At 40.2% G+C, this 22029-nt stretch overlaps 1 protein-coding gene across 4 annotated transcripts; it reads left to right on the top strand.

Moving 5' to 3' along the window:
• Nucleotides 1–1933: 1933 nt before the first annotated feature.
• On the top strand, nucleotides 1934–20393 carry LOC124009527 (protein-L-isoaspartate O-methyltransferase domain-containing protein 1-like). 4 transcript variants are annotated; one of them, XM_046321387.1, is made up of 9 exons: nucleotides 1934–2281; nucleotides 4561–4658; nucleotides 5163–5249; nucleotides 5864–6179; nucleotides 6462–6628; nucleotides 6881–6983; nucleotides 12706–12877; nucleotides 16991–17114; nucleotides 17621–20393. In XM_046321387.1, the coding sequence occupies exons 4-9, from the start codon at nucleotides 6040–6042 to the stop codon at nucleotides 18037–18039; spliced, it is 1125 nt and encodes a 374-aa protein (XP_046177343.1). In that variant the 5' UTR covers nucleotides 1934–2281; nucleotides 4561–4658; nucleotides 5163–5249; nucleotides 5864–6039; the 3' UTR covers nucleotides 18040–20393. The 4 variants fall into 4 exon arrangements, with proteins under 4 accessions (XP_046177343.1, XP_046177345.1, XP_046177344.1 ...); XM_046321389.1 differs by having other exon boundaries at nucleotides 5860–6179; XM_046321388.1 differs by lacking the exon at nucleotides 1934–2281 and having other exon boundaries at nucleotides 4146–4658.
• Nucleotides 20394–22029: the final 1636 nt, after the last annotated feature.

Genomic DNA, 22029 nt, shown 5'->3' with positions numbered 1-22029 from the left:
ACCGCTCTGCTCTTGGCTGTCCAATGTCTCTTTCAGCTGGTCAAGCACATCATATGGGATTTTCCTACATCCATGAACAACAGGAGGGACTTTTGGATCAATGTAGATGTGGTGCAGGCCTGCAAACTCAGAGTCCTTTAATAAATCTTCTTTGGGATTGGTGTCCCATCCACAGGACAGCTGAGCTAACGTAGGCTAATGCGATTAGCATGAGGTTGTAAGTAACAAGAACATTTCCCAGGACATAGACATATCTGATATTGGCAGAAAGATTAAATTCTTGTTAATCTAACTGCACTGTCCAATTTACAGTAGTTATTATAGTGAAATAATAGCATGTTATTGTTTGAGAAGAGTGCCCAATTTTGAACATGAAATGTTATTCATTAACTAATTAGGCACATTTAGGGCAGTCTTGATACATTTTTTTTTACAGAAATGCAATGGTTCATTGGATCAGTCTAAAACTTTGCACATACACTGCTGCCATCTAGCGGCCAAATTCTAAATTGCACCAGGGCTGGAATAATACATTATGGCCTTTTTCTTGCATTTCAAAGATGGTACAAAAAAATTACAAAATAACAGTTGTTTTTTTCTTTGTATTATCTTTTACCAGATCTACTGTGTTATATTCTTTTACATCCCTTTCACGTTTCCCAAAACATTTTTGAAATGGTACCAATAATATTCATATCCTTGCTTCAGGGCCTGAGCTACAGGCAGTTAGGTTTGGGTATGTCATTTTAGGTGAAGAAAAAAAAGGGGCAGAGCCTTAAGAGGCTTGAGTAGCTCTTCTTGGAGCATGGCAGAGCATGGCATGCAACTGTTGACATTTTTCTGATGAGGTCAAGCTGCACACAGGCCTCTGCCTAGTAGTGGTATCAGATGCATCTGTAACATAGAACTGTAGATGGGCTTGTTTGTGCCGCGTGGCAACTTGCAATATCATGATGCCCGTTGGTTTAATGCGGGTGCCTCCATAGGCTATGAGTACAGTCTCAGTCTCTTTCACGTTGAATTGCTTGGGCAATTTGTCAGCTATTGCTTGTGGGAGCACATAAGCTTCAGCTACTGTGTCTAACTGAAAAGTTGACTGTCTGTCCCCCTATACGCAAGTTTGTGTGCCAGCCAGCATCTTTTTTGAGCGCTTGTGTCACTGCACCTATGAACAACATGTCCACTTCCTTGACCTCTGTTTCAAAAGGAGCAACATCTGTCCTTGACCTCCACACAGCTGCAAAGTGATTGATCTTGCCACATTTTTTACATTCATCATTGAATGCAGGACACCTCTTTGGTTTGTGTGTTTTTCCACAAGTCTTTGCCTGCTGCTCGCTGGTTGAGCATGGAGGCGGCCTTTATTCTGACTGTGCTCGTGATTGTATAATGGCGGCCCTTTTCTTCCATAGCATGCACAAACTGTTCTGTGCTATTGCTAGCTAACATACAGTATCAGTCAAAACTTGACACACCTACTCATTCAAGTGTTTTTCTTTATTTACACTATTTTCTACGACAAAACTATGAAATAACACATGGAATCATGTAGTAACCCCCCAAAAGTGTTAAACAAATATAAATATATTTCAAAATATATTTGAGATTATTCAAAGTAGCCACCCTTTGCCTTGACAGCTTTGCACACTCTTGGCATTATATCTTAACCAGCTTCACCTGGAATGATTTTCCAACAGTCTTGAAGGAGTTCCCACAGGAGTTCCCACATATGCTGAGTACTTTTTGGCTGCTATTCTACAATGTAGAAAATTGTAAAAAATAAAGAGTAGATGCATCCAAACTTTTGACTGGTAATGTAGCCTGAGTTGATGTAATGTATTTTGTACAGCAAACATGTATTGCCTTAGCTAGGGTTAAATCCTCGGTGTCTTTGAACTCACAACCGCGTGTTCTCAGTAAGGTTATACACTTGTCAATACCTGCCTGTTCATTGAAGTTGTGTGCCCAAAATGAATGTCTCTCGAACACAGTATTCCTGCGTGGTGCACAGTAGTTGTCCAATGCCTTCATCACCTCGACCAGTTTCTTGTTTTCCGGGTCGGCATATGTGATCTCTCCAGCTCGTCTAAAAACTGCTATTTCCCTAGGCTATGGCTTGTCATTTATCCCTCTGGCTAAGTAGTACAAGTTCAGTCTTTGTTTCCATTTCTTGCAAGGATTCCAGTCAATAACAACGGAGAAGGTGGTGTAACCGACTGCATTGCTGCTATTCCCAAACTCCATAGCTATTGGGACTGCGTTGAACCATTGACTCTGCGCTGTGAGTATTTTCCAATCTAAAAGTGCAATGTCGACATTTTGTCTTTTATAAAGTGGCTACTCGCTTAACTACCATGGCTTTGTCTGAATTGGTGACACACAGACTGTTTGGGCCTGCATGTGTTCAAAACTTCATTTCTAGAGACGATTGACTGTTTACACCAATGTCCATCTGTCAACTCCACTTCCTTTCACCACGAATCGCAATGTATTTTTTGCAAATGATTTCGTTAATACTTAGCTAGTTTAGCCTACGTTAGTTGATTATGGCCATCATCGACTGCTAAATGGAGCCTGGCGTTAGCTGGTAACGTTCAATATGTATCGTGCTATTTGGTCCACATTAACTATCGAACCTACTGCAATGCTGATGGATATTAGCTATGTCGCAAACATTGTGAAATTGGTTTTGTCACGTCTTGCTTACATAACACTACAGTTTCTAGCTACTAACCTGACATGTGTTGTGGCTAAAAGCCTAGCTAGTTACGTTAACTAGGTAACGTTAAATTGTCTGCAATGTCGTGTTGTTTGTTTCATGCGTTGTATGATTAAAATAACGCAACATAACACCGTTTCAGCCAATGTATGTAATTTAGCAAGTTGATGTTTCTTAGCTAGCCAACGAGTTACATCATGAATGAAGCTCAATTCAATGTAATATTTTAAACAGTTATTGTTCTCAATTTGAAAGGTAATTAACCAGAAAAGAGGCTAGCCCATTTCCTGTTTGTTTTTTTGTTTTCCACAAAACGCAGTGCTGAGATATCAGGGCAAGATGATTTGATGGAAAACGTCAGCTGGCAGCCTGTCTACTGTTCTTTGACAATAATCTCTGTAAATAGTGCAGGGGAATTAAAAGTAGATTTTTCTTTCTACTGACCCAAAATAGGCAGGTAGCCTAGTGGTTGGAGCATTGGTCCAGTGACCGAAAGGTTGCTGGATTAAATCCCGGATCTGACAAGGTAAACCTCTGTCGTTCTGCCCCTGGACAAGGCAGTTTCTATTTATTTATTTTTATTTCACCTGTATTTAACCAGGTAGGCTAGTTGAAAACAACTGCGACCTGGCCAAGATGAAGCAAAGCAGTGTGACACAGACAACAACACATAGTTACACATGGAATAAACAAGCCAATAACACAATAAACAAGTCAATGACACAGTAGAAAAAAAATATGTCTATATACAGTGTGCAAAAGGCATGAGGAGATAGGCAAATAAATAAACCATAGTAGTGAAGAATTACAATTTAGCAGATTAACACTGGAGTGATAAATGAGCAGATGATGATGTGCAAGTAGAGATACTGGTGTGCAAAAGAGCAGAAAAGTAAATAAAAACCGGATGAAGTAGGTAGATTGGGTGGGCTATTTACAGATGGACTATGTACAGCTGCAGCGATCGGTTAGCTGCTCAGATAGCTGATGTTTAAAGTTGGTGAGGGAAATAAGTCTCCAGCTTCAGCGATTTTTGCAATTTATTCCAGTCACTGGCAGCAGAGAACTGGAAGGAAAGGTGACCAAATTAGGTGTTGGCTTTGGGAATGATCAGTGAGATATACCTGCTGGAACGTGTGTTACAGGTGGGTGTTGTTATCGTGACCAGTGAACTGAGATAAGGCGGAGCATTACCTAGCATAGACTTATAGATGACCTGGAGCCAGTGGGTCTGGCGACGAATATGTAGCGAGGGCCAGCCGACTAGAGCATACAGGTGGTATAAGGTGTTTTGGTAACAAAATGGATGGCACTGTGATAGACTGCATCCAGTTTGCTGAGTAGAGTATTGGACTAAGTATTGGCTGTCTTAGTGCCAGCCTCTGACTGTGATGGTATGTAAACAGCTACAAAGAATACAGATGAAAATTCTCTCGGTAGGTAGTGTGGTCTACAGCTTATCATGAGATACTCTACCTCAGGCGAGCAATAGCTCAAGACTTCCTTAGATATTGTGCACCAGCTGTTGTTTACAAATATACATAGACTGCCTCCCCTTATCTTACCAGATGCCGCTGTTCTATCCTGCCAGTACATCGTATAACCAGCCAGCTGTATGTTGATGTTGTCGTCGTTCAGCCACGACTCCGTGAAGTATAAGATGTTAGTTTTTAATGTCCCGTTGGTAGTTCCATCTTCCGTGTAACTCTTAGATTTTATTGTCCAAAGAGTGCACGTTTGCTAGCAGAATGGAGGGAAGTGGGGGTTTATTCGATCGCCTACGAATTCTCAGAAGGTAGCCCGACATTCGCCCCCTCTTTCTCCACCTCCTCTTCACGCAGATCACGGGGATCAGGGCCTGTTCCTGAGGAAGCAGTGTATCCTTCGCGTCGGGCTCGTCAGAGTCGTGAAAGGAAAAAGAGGATTCTACTTGTCCGTGGTGAGTAATCACAGTCCTGGTGTCTAGAAGTTATTTTCGGTCATAAGAGACAGTAGCGGCAACATTATGTAAAAAATAAATGACAAACAACACAAATAAGCAAACAAAAAAACATCTGCCATCTTCCCCGGCGCCATCTTCTACTTGTTAGAGGTGTGTTTGTTCTACATGGGATTTTTCTGGCTTATTTGAACGGTCCACAACTTTGTGCCCAACTGAATGCAGCCCTGAACATAGGTGTTTAATGCATAGGCAAATATAATTTCTCTCTGTGTGTATATTTAGCTAACTAGGTTATCTGAATCTATTGCAGGATTTCAGGTCAAGTTCAAACCACATGTACCTATTTTAGGTAACTAAATTAGCTCCCACCCTTCTCTGTCTGTATGTTTAAGACAAGTCATAGGCTTGTCAGCAGCAGCATGCATGGTTGCAGTGCAGTGCAGTACTCTACTCAGTCCTTTACTGCTTGACCCATTTTGACAGCCCTTTTTTTGGTTGCAGAAAACTCAAAGGACTATGCATTTCAGGGATGGATGAATAAAACCAGAACAAAAATCTGCTCCTGTAACACAGTACTATCATACAAGGGTGAGAATGAATCAATTATTTATTTTTGCCAGTGTGTGAAAGAAGAGCCAATGGAAAATTACCTCTCCACAAGCCCTACTAGCTACTGTACTACAATGTCACCTCTGGATGCAATCTTTATTAGCTGACTCAGATGTGTTAGGTGGAGATGCTGAGAAGGCTGATAGAGAATTCAAAACGTGTCTTCCTCTGCCCCGTCTTTCATACACTGTAGATGGGCTTTATGATCTCCTCACAGACCATACTCATTCGAGTCATGCTAGGTTTTTCACTTATGTTTTTTAGTAACTGAAATGATAAGTAGCCACCCGTCCCGCAGTGTTTTTCACGCTTCATAAAAACAGGACACTATACTTCATCAGTTTTACAGAATTATTAATGAAGATCTCAATGAACTCCTAACAATTTTGGTTACCACTAGCTTCATGTGCTTACACACAAATTCACAACATATATTTTTCTCCATAGTTGCTTGCTTTGCACTGTAGAAACATGGGTATTGACCTCTAGGCTGCGTAGTTATGGTTTTTCCATAGACTGACATCCCCTACTACACATATCATCTTATCTCTCTTTTATCATTGTCTCCCTCTTTCTCAATTCCCTGGAGTTAGCCTATCTTGATATGACAATGGTGTGAAGTGGCCCTCAGGAAAGAAGAACACAAGTCCCTCAGGTGTCCCACTGTCCTCTTCATCGCTCCATGCCCCGCTAAGAAGACAACACAGTGTTCCACTTGTGGAAAGAGGAGTTTTGCACCCTCTTTTTGCTCTACCGTTTCTTTCTTGCCATGGGGGGTGCAGTGAGCGCTGGGGAGGACAACAATGATCTGATTGACAACCTGAAGGAGGCGCAGTACATCCGTACAGGTCGCGTGGAGCAGGCCTTCAGGGCCATAGACCGCGGGGACTACTACCTGGATGGCTACAGGTACTACACTACCCTTAATGCTCTATACAACCTATCCAGTTTTATCAACATCAGGTTTGGGGTCCATTTCAATTCAGGAAGTAAACAGAAATTCCAATTCCTCATTTTTCTCATAAGCAAAACATACAATGTGAATTTCAATTTATTTCCTGAATCAACTGAATTGAAAAGGTATTGCCCCAACCTTGGTACCTATAATGCTCTGTACAAAATTGTTTTATCTTAGTAAACATTTTCCTGGAGCTAACATAAGGGTGTTCCATCTCCTTACCTACACTACAGGGACAATGCCTATAAGGACCTGGCATGGAAGCATGGAAACATCCACCTTTCTGCCCCCTGTATCTACTCTGAGGTGATGGAGGCTCTGAAGCTCCAGCAGGGACTGTCCTTCCTCAATCTGGGCAGTGGGACTGGATACCTCAGCACCATGGTGGGACTCATAATAGGTAACGATGCCTCTGTTTGTTTAATTAAATATTTTCCCTGTCTTATGATGTGTTGAGATATTCATTTAAATCTTGATTAACGATTATATGGTGATGGTACACATCAATGCTCTAGCCCTAATGAGTTAACCTATGCTTAAACAACACAAGGCAACACACATGGATAGCATACGAAGTCAAACGCAGACCCACCTAACCGTTCGTAAGTGATGTGTAATCACTGCAAATGAACTTTTAATAGTTTTTTTGCAGGTCCATTTGGTGTGAACCATGGAGTGGAGCTCCATACGGATGTGGTGGAATACGCCAAGGAGAAACTAGATGACTTCATCAAGAATAGTGACAGCTTTGATAAGTGAGTTGGAAGCTTAATCAAAACGTTACACATGTTATATAGGGTGTAATGGTGCATGCAGTGAAACTCTGGTTAAATAACTAGATACAGTTCAGATAGTATTTTTCTGCCTGCCAATTTTCAGACATGGAAATTGCCTTCCAGTGATGCTCCAGAGCTTTTGTATAATTTCAGCCTTTTATTAAAAAATGTTGTTGTTGACTTTCCCCCTCTGTTTCTGCTACTAAATGTATCACCCAGGGAGGACTTGGCCTACAGGCCATGATTAACTATTGTGAAGATCTAGATTATAGACTGCATTTCTTGTAGATAGCGTCTTTCTTTTTTGGGAAATAGTATAGAGCACATAAATGCTTAATAGAAATACTTTTTTCCTTTATTTTTCTTCATTACCCACCCTAACTCAACAAGTCTGCAAACTTAACTTTAAAGGTCTGAAAGGTTAAATGGTTACTTATTTTATGTTTGACTTTTTCTTTCTTTCTCAATAACCCCCAAAATATTCTGCTTTAGAGATTTCATATGTAAAGCTGTCACTCACCGTTATGCTGCAACCCTGTAATGACAGTGCAGGTAGGGGAGAACCGGGGCGGGAGGGCTGCGGGGCAGGGGGAGTGGTTCTGGATGGGAAACGACGAATGGGTTGGTTCCCCTGTGGGTCCTGTTTTTTGTTTCACATCCATAGGCTTATTAACACTAAAGATTCATCATTAATAATGAATTGTTTTTTGAAAAACAATGGCAAAGCTAGTTATTCTCTCTTGGAATTTGAAAGACCTTAATAGTCCTATCAAATGTTCCAGCTGTCTTGATGTCCTAGCAAGAAACCATATTGATATTGCAATGCTCCAAGAAACACACCTACTCTAAAAGGGTGCACATAGAATAGAGAATCATTTGTACAAACTGGATGCTTTTTCATCAGCCCCAAACAGAACTAAAGGTGTAATCATAATGATACATAAGAAACTGAAAATCACCAGCTTGGGTAAAGACGAAGGCCAAGAAGGCAGAATCACTTTCCTTAAATGTATACATAATGGAAAGAAAATGGCCTTTTATTCATGTGTACACTCCAAACTCATGATCCTACATTTTTTTGATTCTCTGAATAGCTTATTGTCAAAATTAACTGAATTCCATCTGGTTATCAGGACAAACATGAATGCCATTTTGGACATGCGGGACAAATCTGATAAGACCAACTACAGTCTACAACTACTGACCACCATGCTTACTACTGCCAACTTAAAATTTCAGAATCTCCTACGCAACAAGATGGCGTTTCAATGTTTCATTACTACAAACTCCTACATTCTGTGATTGATCATTCATAATGATCAATAAAGATTCAGTCGATGAACCCCGGATTCTACGGGATGCCATCATAGATTTTATAAAAATAATGGAACTGCATTTGCATCTGTGTTGAATAAATCACAATTAAAAAAGATAGCAGAATTGGAAATGTTGTTATTTGCATTTAGTGTTCTCAACAAACACTCTTTTCTAAGTCAAGACCGAGCTTAATTTATTAATAATACAGAGAGCAGAATTTTCCATTCATCGAGTCAGACTCAACCATTAATTCCATGGAAATCGTCCCAGGCGTTTACTGGCCAAAAAGCTATGCAATAATGATCAATGAACTGATATAGCAACTATTGAATCTGAAATAGGGGAATTACTATCAGAACCCCGCTTCTATAAAGAATTGTACACCTCTGATTTTAAATCCACACCAAGCCAGACTATCCTTTCTAAAATAATAAGAACTCCTCTTCTCTCAACAGAGGAAGCCACCTCGCTGGGAGCCCAAATCTCTCTCAATGAACTCAAAAGGGCATTGGATAGCACGAATAAAGGCAAATGACCTGGATGGGATGGTATTTCTTCTGAGCTCTATTTCAAATTTTGTAATCAATTAGGATGGGTTTGTTAAAAAAAGTTTTTCCTTGGATAACCTCCATCGATTATTACAGATCTTAAACACATACAGCTCCTTGGGCTGCTTAATCGCTCTATGCAGATAAAGCTTTTAATAGACTAGAATGGTCGTCTCTGGTCTGTCTTAGAACCTATGGGAATTGTCTCCAATTTCATTAATATGATTAAAATGCTATATGCCAATTCCTCAACCATAGTTATAACAGGCAATATCTGCTCCTCTCCTTTCAGAACCAAAAGAAGCAGCAGATAAGGCGAACCAATTTCTACTTTGCTATTTTTATTATCCATGGAACCCCTGCCCAAGGCAATTCATCAATCGAAGGAAAGAACACACATTCTTTCAAATCTACTGATCACTCATTTCATTATACACAGATTCTATTTTACTACAATGAACAAAAATATGAACGCAACATGTGAAGTGTTGGTCCCACGTTTCATGAATTTATTTCAACTGACTTATTTCCTTAAATGAACTGTGACTCAAAACAAAATGTTTGTTTCATGTTGCGTTTATATTTAGGTTATGTATATATTTACAATTGAAGTCAGCTATGCTTGCCTATGGAGGCCCTTGGGAAACCCATCCAAAATATGGGATTTAAAAATACATGATCTGGGCTCCCAAAAGGACTGATCTCTATAATATATAAACAACTTTTGGGGGTTGGCCATAAAGAAAGTATGGGCCCCAGATCTAATTGAATCTGAACAACCCTTTTAACTAGAACAGAATATGTTAATATTTGACCTTGGCATCCTGTAATCTAAACCATAAACTTAAACATTTTACGTTTGTTCACCGACTGTATTTAAGACAGAGGAAACATTCTACGATGACATTCATCCCAACTGTTCACCGTGTCCCCTAAATCAAGTAGGCACATTCCTTCATATCATGTGGGAGTGCCCTGCAGTTAAATGCTTTTCATCTACCATGTTACTTAATGATGATAGCTCCTTGAATCTCTCAATCAATCAAAGACAATTACTGATGTTGGCTCTTCGATGGCATTCACCTCACTCTTTCCCAATTTGCCAGTGGATACAGTTACTATTAGATATTAAAACATTAGAATTATCGACAGCAATAACTAATGGTGATAGTCAAAGAACAATTGAGGCCTGGACAAATATACTGTTGTTGGATGGAGACATGTTGGTTCAGTGAATAGGAGGGGAGGTTGGGGGTGGAGGCCCACTTGTATATTTTTTTTGGGGGGTGGGTTAATACTGAATCTATTGTTACTTAAACTCTATGTATTTCTTACTTTTTTTTTTTGAGTGGCATCCCATGGGTACATTTTATATAAACCAAAAATATTAATTGAAATGGATATTGTACCTCTAAATTGTGCATGACACAAGTCATTTTTCCAACAATTGTTTACAGACAGATTATTTCACTTATAATTCACTGTATCACAATTCTAATGGGTCAGAAGTTTACATACACTAAGTTGACTATGCCTTTTATACAGCTTGCAAAATTCCAGAAAATGATGTCATGGCTTTAGATGCTTCTGATAGGCTAATTGACATAATTTGAGTAAATTTGAGGTGTACCTGTGGATGTATTTCAAGGCCTAGCTTCAAACTCAGTGCCTCTTTGCTTGACATGGGAAAATCACAAGAAATCAGCCAAGACCTCAGAAAAAACTTGTAGACCTACACAAGTCTGGTTCATCCTTGTGACTAATTTCCAAACACCTGAAGGTACCACATTCATCTGTACAAACAATAGTAGAAGTATAAACACCATGGTACCGCGCAGCTGTCATACTGCTCAATAAGGAGATGCGTTCTGGCTTAAGGACAACAAAGCCAAGGTAGCGGAGTGGCCATCAAGGAAGGTTGTGGAAGGCTACCTGAAACGTTTGACCCAAGTTCAACAATTTAAAGGCAATGCTACCAAATACTAATTGAGTGTATGTACACTTCTGACCCACTTGGAATGTGATGAAAGAAATAAAAGCTGAAATAAATCATTCTCTCTACTATTATTCTGAAATTTCACATTCTTAAATTAAAGTGGTGATCCTAACTGACCTAAGACAGGGAATTTTTACTTGGATTAAATGTCAGGAATTGTGAAAAACTGATTTGAAATGTATTTGGCTAAGGTGTATGTACATTTCCGACTTCAACTGTGTGTGTATGTATGTGTGTGTGTATATATATATATATATATATATATCTCTCGGCAAAAAAATAAACGTATTATCTGGTGTGGCCACCAGCTGCATTGACTGTTACTTTGATTTTGACCCCCCCCTTTGTTCAGGGACACATTATTCCATGTCTGTTCGTCACATGTCTGTGGAACTTGTTTATGTCTCAGTTGTTGAATCTTGTTATGTTCGTACAAATATTTGCACATGTTAAATTAGCTGAAAATAAACACAGTTGACAGTTTTGTTGCTGAGTTTAGTACCAGTCAAAAGTTTGGACACACCTACTCATTCCAGCGTTATTCTTTATTTTTTACTATTTTCTACATTGTAAAAGAATAGTGAAGACATAAATACTAGGAAATAACACATATGGAATCATGTAGTAACCAAAAAAGTCTTAAGCTAATTAAAATATATTTGAGATTCTTAAAAGTAGCCACCCTTTGACTTGATGACAGCTTTGCACACTCTTGGTATTCTCTCAACCAGCTTCATGAGGAATGCTTTCCAACAGTCTTGAAGGAGTTCTCACATATGCTGAGCACTTGTTGGATGCTTTACCTTCACTCTGCGGTCCAACTCATCCCAAACCATCGGTGAGGTCATCTGATGCAGCACTCCATCATTCTCCTTATTGGTCAAGTAGCCCTTAAACAGTCTGGAGATGTGTTGGGTCATTCTCCTGTTGAAAAACAAATGATAGTCCCACTAAGTGCAAACCAGATGGGATGGCATATTGCTGCAGAATGCTGTGGTAGCCGTTTTCGTTAAGTGTGCCTTGAATTCTAAATAAATCAGTGGCGGTCCTCATGAGAGCCAGTTTCATCATAGCGCTTGATGGTTTTTACGACTGCGCTTGAAGAAACTTCAGAATTTCTTGAAATGTTCAGGATTTACTGACTTTCATGTCTTAAAGTAATGATGGTCTGTCATTTCTCATTGCTTATTTGAGCTGTTCTTGCCATAATATGTACTTGGACTTTTACCAAATAGGGCAATCTTCTGTATCTTCCCTTATTGTCACAACACATCTGATTAGCTCAAATGCATTAAGAAGGAAAGAAATTCCACAAATTCACTTTTTTAACAAGGCACACCTGTCCATTGAAATGCAATCCAGGTGACTACCTCGAAGCTGGTTGAGGGAATGCCAAGAGTGTGCGACTCTGTCATCAAGGCAAAGGGTGGCTACATTGAAGAATCTTAAATCTAAAATATATTTTGAGTTGTTTAACACATTTTTATTTACTTGATTCCATTTGTGTTATTTCATAGTTATTATTATACAATGTAAAACATAGTAAAAATAAAGAAAAACCCTTGAATGAGTAGGTGTGTCCAAACTTTTTACTTGTACATATATAATTTATTTTCAATTCCTAATGTATGTTACAGATACTAATTCATACAATATGTTACGAATTTGTAAGTGCTAAAGATCCTGGACAGCATCTTTTAAGACGTGCCTTGCCATTTGAATACATTTTAAGGCTTTGAAATCTTTTTTACATTATTTCTGACTGATGGAAAAACACATTTTTCGTGGACGCCTTTTGGCTTGCTTTTATTACCTTTTTACTTTATTTTGTTTTTGTCAGGTTTGAGTTCTGTGAACCCATCTTTGTGGTGGGCAACTGTCTGGAGATCTCGTCAGACAGTCACCAATACGACCGTATCTACTGTGGTGCGGGGGTGGAGAAGGATCATGAAAATGACATGAAAATCCTGCTCAAAGTTGGGGGTATTCTAGTGATGCCTATAGAGGATCAGGTAAGCGGTAGAATGTCTCTGAATAATGCAGATATTATAAACATCATTATTCATGATGGTGCCTTCTGCGTTGGTAATCAGAGTCTGCGTCTGAAGTCGCAACTTATTCACTATATAGTGCAATACTTTTGATCAGAGCACTATGGGTCCTGATCTAAAGAAGTGCACTATATATGTAATAGGGTGCCATTTGGGATGCTGTTAGTGATACAGCCCTGCCCTGCATGACCAATGATGTTACGATACCCCGCCATCGTTATTGTTCCTCAGAAGGCCCTGAACTGGTACTTACGCCATCAGTCTGGTCTATTTTGTCCTCTAACAAATTGGAAAATAGCAAAAACACTTTAGAAAAAGGATGACGTTGTGTGGCACTCAAGCAGAGAAATAACATTTTTGAAGGGCTTGCACAAGCCCACACAGTCTGTCATCTTGTGAAATGGAAAGTCTAGCTGCTTATGTTGTTTTTCAGGAAACAGTTGGAACTCCTGCATTGCCAGGTTTGTGTGGTGGTGCAATAAAGAGGGGGGAGGTTTTGATATGGAGAATTGAGGCCAAGGGCTGAGGCAGCTTAGAAGCTCAGGTCCAACACCGTTTCTCTGGATCAACACCTCCATGTGATGGCCAAAACCAGCTTTTTGTCAAGTAGATATTTGAAGGTACCCATGTCTCTTTCTGGTGTGGAACTGAAGATGCATATAATACATTTTGTCCCTCTTGTCTTGGTGTATTGGTGGTGGTGTTATTATGATTGGTGTAACTTTTCCATTTTCTAGTGCTGGGTACTCCAAATTCGACATGATTTTTATTCCCCCCCAAGCTTTCTAATAAAATCAAAAACATCCTAAATTGTTGTTGAAGATTAAGACTGTCAAATTACCAAGAAATCAGCTCAGTGATTTTAAGTATTCCCACGCATAAATAGAGAGGCATACGTGATCGTATCCCAATGAAATCAAGGTTTTGAATGATTCTGTTTTTGTCAAATACTATATCTGTTTGGGCTTCTTGCATTCATTTTGAAGTGTACAAATTGTTTATAATTGTGTTCTGGCCCCCTGACCATCCGCTCAAGAAAAAAATCGGTCTGCAGCTGAATGTAATTGGGGACCCCTGAGGGATATCCGAAACTGCACGCTAGATCTACTTTGGGTTTTCTAAAGCTAACCTGCTTCAAGTTAGATTCACATTCCAGCTCAGGCTTCCTCCGTATTACCACGGTTGATATTGATTGTCCACCTGCCGCTAACTCTAGCAGGCTTGTGACTGCTCGTGCACGTAGCACATGGCTAGTCAAATGCCGAACTCTTCATTCAGACAATGCTAAAAACATAAATCCATGGGCGGGTGAGTGAGAAATTTTAATTTGTGCTCAAATCAAATCAAAATGAAAGGAAATGTATCTTGCAAATTCAGCAGGCTATGGTGTGAAATAGGCTTTCAGAAGCGCCGTCTTTATTTTATGACTTACTTGTAATGCCTTCTTTGGTGTGCACAAACATCTTTTTCTCCAACACATATCAATATTTCTTTTAAATTATAAAGTCATACAAAGGTATTACATTGCGTGAAGTTTTAAATGCATTCTATCTTTACTAAATGTGTAATGTGATATATTCCAACACTATTTGTTTTTACACCAAATAAACATTTGATGAAGAAAATATTTAATCAGTCTTCCTCATGAAGGTGATGATGACGCAAATTCTTTGCAAGAGGGATGGAATCTGATTTCATTTGTCATCAACTCGCAGCTCAATCATTTCATTCAGGGTAAGCGGAGTCAGTCGTGAGTTAGCCTGCCCGGAGCAGGTTATTATTGAATGATTCATTGCCATAAAAATGTACCTGGCTGAAAGGTCAGACACTTTTGTATTGGAGTTGAAGAACTCGGAGTTGACCAAAGTTACCTCGCTATCTTCTCAAACCTGATTCGTAGGATAACCCTCTGGTCTAGTGGAATTATGGTGTTAACATGGTTGGTAAGCATCTAGTGGGTTGGTGTTAACATGGTTGGTATGCATCTAGTGGGTTGGTGTTAACATGGTTGGTATGCATCTAGTGGGTTGGTGTTTACATGGTTGGTATGTGTCTAGTTGGTTAGTGTTAACATGATTGGTATGCGTCTATTGAGTTGGTGTTAACATGGTTGGTATGCGTCTAGTGGGTTGGTGTTAACATGGTTGGTATGCGTCTAGTAGATTGATGTTTAAACCTCTACAGGATCGGTCATTGAGTGTGCCAGCCAGAGCCCGGACTTAAACCCGATCGAACTTCTCTGGAGAGACCTGAAAATAGCTGTGCAGCAACGCTCCTCATCCAACCTGACAGATCTTGAGAGGATCTGCAGAGAAGAATGGGAGAAACCCTCCGAATAAGCTTGTAGCTTCATACCCAAGAAGAATCAAGGCTGTAATCGCTGCCAAACATGGTTCAATAAAGTACTGAGTAAAGGGTCTGATTACTTCTGTAATTGTCATATTTCATTTAAAAAAAGCTATTTGTGGTGATCCTCAACACGGGCCCCACATGGTTTGTGGTCAGCCCCTCCTGTACTCCCTGCTCACCCATGACTGCGTGGCCACGCACGTCTCCAACTCAATCATCAAGTTTGCTGACAACACAACAGTAGTAGGCCTGATTACCAACAATGACGAGACAGCCCACAGGGTGGAGTGGTGTAAGAAAAATAACTTCCCCATCAATGTCAACAAAATGAAGGAGCTGAAATGGTCCCTTCACACCGACAGTGTGGTGAAGAAGGCGCAACAGCGCCCTCAACCTCACAAGACTGAAGAAATTTGGCTTGGCCCCTAAGTGTGTCACAAACTTCTACAGATGCACAATTGAGAGCATCCTATCAACTGTATCACCACCTGCTACAGAAATTGCACCATCCGCAACCTCAGGGCTCTCCAGAGGGTGGTACGTTCAGCCCAACGCATCATCGGGGGAACACTGCCTGCCCTCCAGGAGCTCTATAGCACCCAGTGTCGCAGCAAGGCCAAGAAAATCAAGGACCTTAGTCACCCAAGCCACCACTATACGACCTCCGCCCAGTACCCTGCCCTCTGCCCAGTACCCTGCCCTCTGCCCAGTACCCTGCCTTCCGCCCAGTACCCTGCCCTCCGCCCAGTACCCTGCCCTCCGCCCAGTACCCTGCCCTCTCTGCCCAGTACCCTACTCTCCACCCAGTACACTGCCCTCTCTGCCCAGTACCCTACTCTGACCTTCAGTCTCTGTCGTCTGCCGGCTACTCTACCCTGCACCTTGGGGACTGCTGTCCTATGTACATAGTCATGGAACACAGGTCACTTAAATAATGTTTATTTATATACACTGAGTATACAAAACATTAATACCTGCTCTTTTCATAACATAGACTGACCAGGTGAATCCAGGTGAAAGCTATGATCCCTTATTGATGTCACTTGTTAAATCCACTTCAGTCATTGGTGAAGGAAACAGGTTAAAGAATCATTTTTAAGCCTTGTGACAATTGAGAAATGGATTGTGTATGTGTGCCATTCAGAGGGTGAATGGGCAAGACAAAATATTGAAGTGCCTTTTAAACAGGGTAGTAGGTGCCATGTGCAGTGTTTTTCACGCTCAAGAGTTTCCCGTGTATATCAAGAATGGTCCACCACCCAGAGGACATCCAGAAAACTTGACACAACTGTGGGAAGCATTGGACTCAACGTGGGCCAGGATCAGTGGGATGCTTTTGACACTTTGAAGAGTCCATGCCCCAATGAATTGAGGCTGTTCTGAGGGCAAAAGTGTGTGTGGGGGGTGCATCTTAATATTAGGAAGTGGTTCCTGGTGTTTGGTATACTCTGAGTCTACTGATGAACCAAATTTGAGATGATTTTTTTTACATTTTGGATTATTGTGTGCGTGTTGATTTTTACTGCATTGATTGATTACAACTCGAAACAAAAGCATTTGCTGCACCCGACACAAAACCTGCTAAACTGGGTATGCGACCAATATAATGTTATTTTATTTGTCTAGTGGATTGGTGTTAACATGGTATGTTCTCCATTGTCTCAATGGACTGACGTTATTGTGGTTGCTATACAGTAACTGTCACTCTTTATTTTCTGGTTGCAGCTGATACAGATCACCAGGACTGGTCAGTGTTCCTGGGAGAGTAAGAATATCCTGGCCGTGTCATTCGCACCTCTGGTCCAGAAGAACAGAGCTGAGGGAAGCAAGCCTGATGCTGTAGAACTCCGTGAGTTCTCCTTACTCTATCCCCTGTTCTACTTTAAATATTGGGTCTTATTCACTAGGCAACAAACTAGAAAAATACAAGAGTTTTGCTACGGTGTGCACTAATGATTATATAACTCTGTTCTGTACGCAAACCATTTTTTTTTGTTATCTGTAAATAGACATATCAGAACTATTACCCCTTTGTTTTGTTTTCTATCTCTCTTTTGAGGTTTAAAGTAAGCCACACTTTTCAAGTCAAAGGATTTATTTAAAGTTAAGACGAGCCTATTTCTAACAAAAACTTTGCTTTGACTCTAGAGGCTTAGTTACCCAGTGGGTTGGTGCATCATTCTAAGTATTTCATTAACCGTAATGACATTTTTCCATTACTTATTTTTCTATAAATGTATTTGAAGTATTTTATCCAAATGACCAACCTATAATCGAGCTCTTGCGTACTGAAAGGTTATTGGGCTAATGGGATTTGACCTGCCATCCATGTCCGTGTCCTCTCCTCCTCCTCAGCCCCAGTGACAGTCAGGAGCCTTCAGGACTTGTCTCGCGTCTACATCCGCCGCACCCTCCGAGATCTGACCAGTGAAGAATGTCCTGACAAAGGTCTGGTGCAGAGGGCGCCCCAGAAACGCAAGCGCAGGCGTTGCCGGCTGCGACGCATTAACACGTACATCTTTGTGGGTAACCAGCTGATCCCCCAAGCTATGGAGAGCGAGGAGGACGAACAGATTGACCAGGAGCAGCACAAGGAGGACCAGGAGCAGCAAAAGGCGCAGGAGAAGGAGCAGCAGGAGAAGGAGCAGGAGGAGGAGAGAGACATTGGCAGCGTTGAGATACTGAAGACAGTGAATGTGCTGAGAGACAAAATCATGACTTTACCTCTGCCTGAATCGCTGAAGACCTATCTGTTATACTACAGAGAAAAATGACTGACTGCTCAACCTGCTGGCATCCGTTCTCATGGATGCCATGCCTGCTGAGATACCTTTCTTCATTCTCCTGTTTTCTCTTTTTTCAGTACTGAATTTAGTATTCTTTTTCTTCTTCAATATGAACATGGAATGGACACTGAGACTTCCTGTGTCGTCATGGATCATTTTCTATCGTTACTATAATATGGTTATGTTCGTTTTTATGTTATCGATTGTATTTTGAATTTTTATATCAAAGATTTATTTAAAAGCCTACTGAATGGAAACTCCTTTTCAAATATGGTATTTTGAGGATGTAGATTGTATCACATGTTAATATTCCAGCAAATTGTCACGAAATGAAATTGTATAAAATAAAATGCTACCTATATTTGTTAACAATAAGATAATGTAAAAATCCAGATTTTTACTGCACCTTTTCTAGAAGCATTATGGAACTTGATATTACTGAATTAAGATTTACAATTGCTGAATAGAATAACCAGAGACCAAAAAAAATGCATGTACACTTCCTATTTGAATCAAAGACTATTATGGAACATTTTCTGAAACATTTCCTCATGAATCATTGAAGGGGCAATTCTTTCATTGTTCTTTCCTCACACTGTTATGTTTGAGTAGAGGGATTGTAATGCTGTGTGACGATGAGAGCTCAATGGCAGATTGGTTTGGCATTTATTTTGTACCGCATTTTTAAATCTCAAGTATTTCTTTAGGATGGTTATATCCTCTTGCTTTCTCTCACTTTGCACGTAATAGGCATTTTCACTTGGTGACACATTTTTATTGCCTTAAATGTTTCGTCCGCCAGACTTAATTTTCCCTCTTTTTTTTGGGTGACGTGCAAAGGGTTTGCAATTATCATACCAGCAGTTAGGCGAACGGGGAATCTGATGAATGAAGATTTTTCTAATGGTGAATGAAAACATATTGATTCTGGTTTCAAGAATCTTTCACCCACACATCATCTCCAGCCCTTTATCTAGACCTTGAATCACTTACTGTATGTCAACACTGAAGACCCATAAAGTCACGGGTATAGGACTCATATTATTATAATAATAATCCTGTACTGCAGTGGTGACTGATGTCACTTCAAACAGGAGGACAGGCTCATAGTAATGTTTGGAATGGAGCAGTATCTAACAGGAGGACAGGCTCATAGTAATGTTTGGAATGGAGCAGTATCTAACAGGAGGACAGGCTCATAGTAATGTTTGGAATGGAGCAGTATCTAACAGGAGGACAGGCTCGTAATGTTTGGAATGGAGCAGTATCTAACAGGAGAACAGGCTCATAGTAATGTTTGGAATGGAGCAGTATCTAACAGGAGGACAGGCTCATAGTAATGTTTGGAATGGAGCAGTATCTAACAGGAGGACAGGCTCATAGTAATGTTTGGAATGGAGCAGTATCTAACAGGAGAACAGGTTCATAGTAATGTTTGGAATGGAGCAGTATCTAACAGGAGAACAGGCTCATAGTAATGTTTGGAATGGAGCAGTATCTAACAGGAGAACAGGCTCATAGTAATGTTTGGAATGGAGCAGTATCTAACAGGAGAACAGGCTCATAGTAATGTTTGGAAAGGAACAGTATCTAACAGGAGGACAGGCTCATAGTAATGTTTGGAATGGAGCAGTATCTAACAGGAGAACAGGCTCATAGTAATGTTTGGAATGGAGCAGTATCTAACACACTGAATTTAATTTATTTTGGGTAACAGACATATACAACAAAATGCACAATGTGGACCCAGAGGATATCACTTGAAAGTATTAATTAAAACGCTTGTTTCCAAAGTGGTCCTTGATGCTAAGAACAATAACACATGTATTACATGGTCTCCATGTATTTGATATCATTTAATTCCAGTCATTACCATGAACTGTCCTCTCTTCACTGGCCTCCACTGATGTGCAGTGATTAGTAAGTGTTATGGCTTCTCTGAAAGATAATGTTTGTCAGCTTTGGTAAACACAACATAAATGTACTATTACTTTGTGGTATGAAAATATGTACTGTGTTTTTAAACCACAACAAATGGCCCGAGGCGGGTCATGACACAAACACTCACAATACATTGCATAGACCGCTTTTTCTATTTGTAGCAGCAAAGTCTCAATAATGGGAGATTTTGGGATCCTTCTATTTCTGGACTGTGACAGTATCCACAATAACAAGCACCGTATTCTGTTAAATCCTAAATCATGAAAATAGACCTGCCATCCTGCGTTTGATGTACAGTACCAGTTAAAGTTTGGACACACCTACTCCATCCAGGGTTTTTATTTGTACTATCTTCTACATTGTAGAATAATAGTGAAGACATCAAAACTATGAAATAACACATATGGAATCATGTAGTAACCAAGAAAGTGTTAAACAAATCAAAATATATGTAATATTTTAGATTCTTCCAAGTAGCCACCCTTTGCCTTGATGACAGCTTTGCACACTCTTGGCATTTTCTCAACCAGCTTCATGAGGTAGTCACCTGGAATGCATTTAATTTAACAGGTGTTCCTTGTTAAAAGTTCATTTGTGGAATTTTGTTTCTTCTTAATGAGTTTGAGCCAAACAGTTGTCTTGTGACAAGGTAGTATACAGAAGATAGCCCTATTTGGTAAATATTATGGCAAGAACCACTTAAATAAGCAAAGAGAAACGACAGTCCATTATTACTTTGACTGACCTTCATGTCTTAATCTGGAACATTTCAAGTACTTTTAAAGTTTCTTCAAGTGCAGTCGCAAAATCCATCAAACGGTATGATGAAACTGGCTCTCATGACGACCGCCACAGGAAAGGAAAACCCAGAGTTACCTCTAGCTGCAGAGGATAGGTTCATTAGAGCTACCAGCCTCAGAAATTGCAGCCCAAATAAATGCTTCTCAGAGTTCAAGTAACAGACACATCTCAACATCAACTGTTCAGAGGAGACTGTGTGAATCAGGTCTTCATGGTCAAATTGCTGCAAAGAAACCACTACTAAAGGACATCAATAAGAAGAAGAGACTTGCTTAGACCAAGAAACATGAGCAATGGACATTAGACCGGTGGAAATCTGTCCTTTGGGTCTGATGAGTCCAAATTTGAGATTTTTGGTTCCAAATGCTGTCTTTGTGAAACACAGAGTAGGTGAACGGATGATCTCCGCTTGTGTGGTTTCCACCGTGAAGCAGGGAGGAGGAGGTGGAATGGTTTTGGGGTTGCTTTGCTGGTGACACTAATGTATTTAGAATTTAAGGCACACTTAAACAGCATGGCTACCACAGCATTCTGCAGCGATATACCTTCCCATCTGGTTTGTGCTTAGTGAGACTATCATTTGTTTTTCAGCAGGACAATGACCTAAAACACACCTCCAGGCTGTGTAAAGGCTATTTGACCAAGAAAGAGAGTGCTGAATCAGATGACCTGGCCTCCACAATCACCCGACCTCAACCCAATTGAGATGGTTTGGGATGAGTTGGACCGCAGAGTGAAGGAAAAGCAGCCTACAAGTGGTCAGCATATGTGGGAACTCCTTCAGGACTGTTGGAAAAGCATTCCTCGTGAAGCTGGTTAAGAGAATGCCAAGAGTGTGCAAAGCTGTCATCAAGGCAAAGGGTGGCTACTTTGAAGAATCTCAAATATCTTTTGATTTGCTTAACACTTTTTTAGTTACTACATGATTCCCATGTGTTATTTCATAGTTTCAATGTATTCTACGTATGTTGATATTTGAAAGTAGGCTGGTAGTACATTTTTGAAATTGTGTCTGTTGTTCACTATGTACATATTTCAGCACACACAAAGTAAAGGTCACAGTCTTCGTGTTGCCTCTGTTTGAATCATTAATGCCTTCCCACTGCCGTAGAGTCCCACAGCTTTTCTCACCCAAGTCTTTTTAATTATTCCACTTGGCCAAGACTCAGTGAGTCGTGGTTTAACCTTTCTCATCTCATTTCTTTCTGTAGAAAATAAGTATAGCAACAACCTTAA

Source organism: Oncorhynchus gorbuscha, linkage group LG22 (genome assembly GCF_021184085.1).
Source record: "Oncorhynchus gorbuscha isolate QuinsamMale2020 ecotype Even-year linkage group LG22, OgorEven_v1.0, whole genome shotgun sequence".
Lineage (NCBI taxonomy): Eukaryota > Metazoa > Chordata > Actinopteri > Salmoniformes > Salmonidae > Oncorhynchus > Oncorhynchus gorbuscha.
The sequence above is the reverse complement of the archived record's forward strand: the minus strand, read 5'-3'. Positions and strand labels throughout refer to the sequence as shown.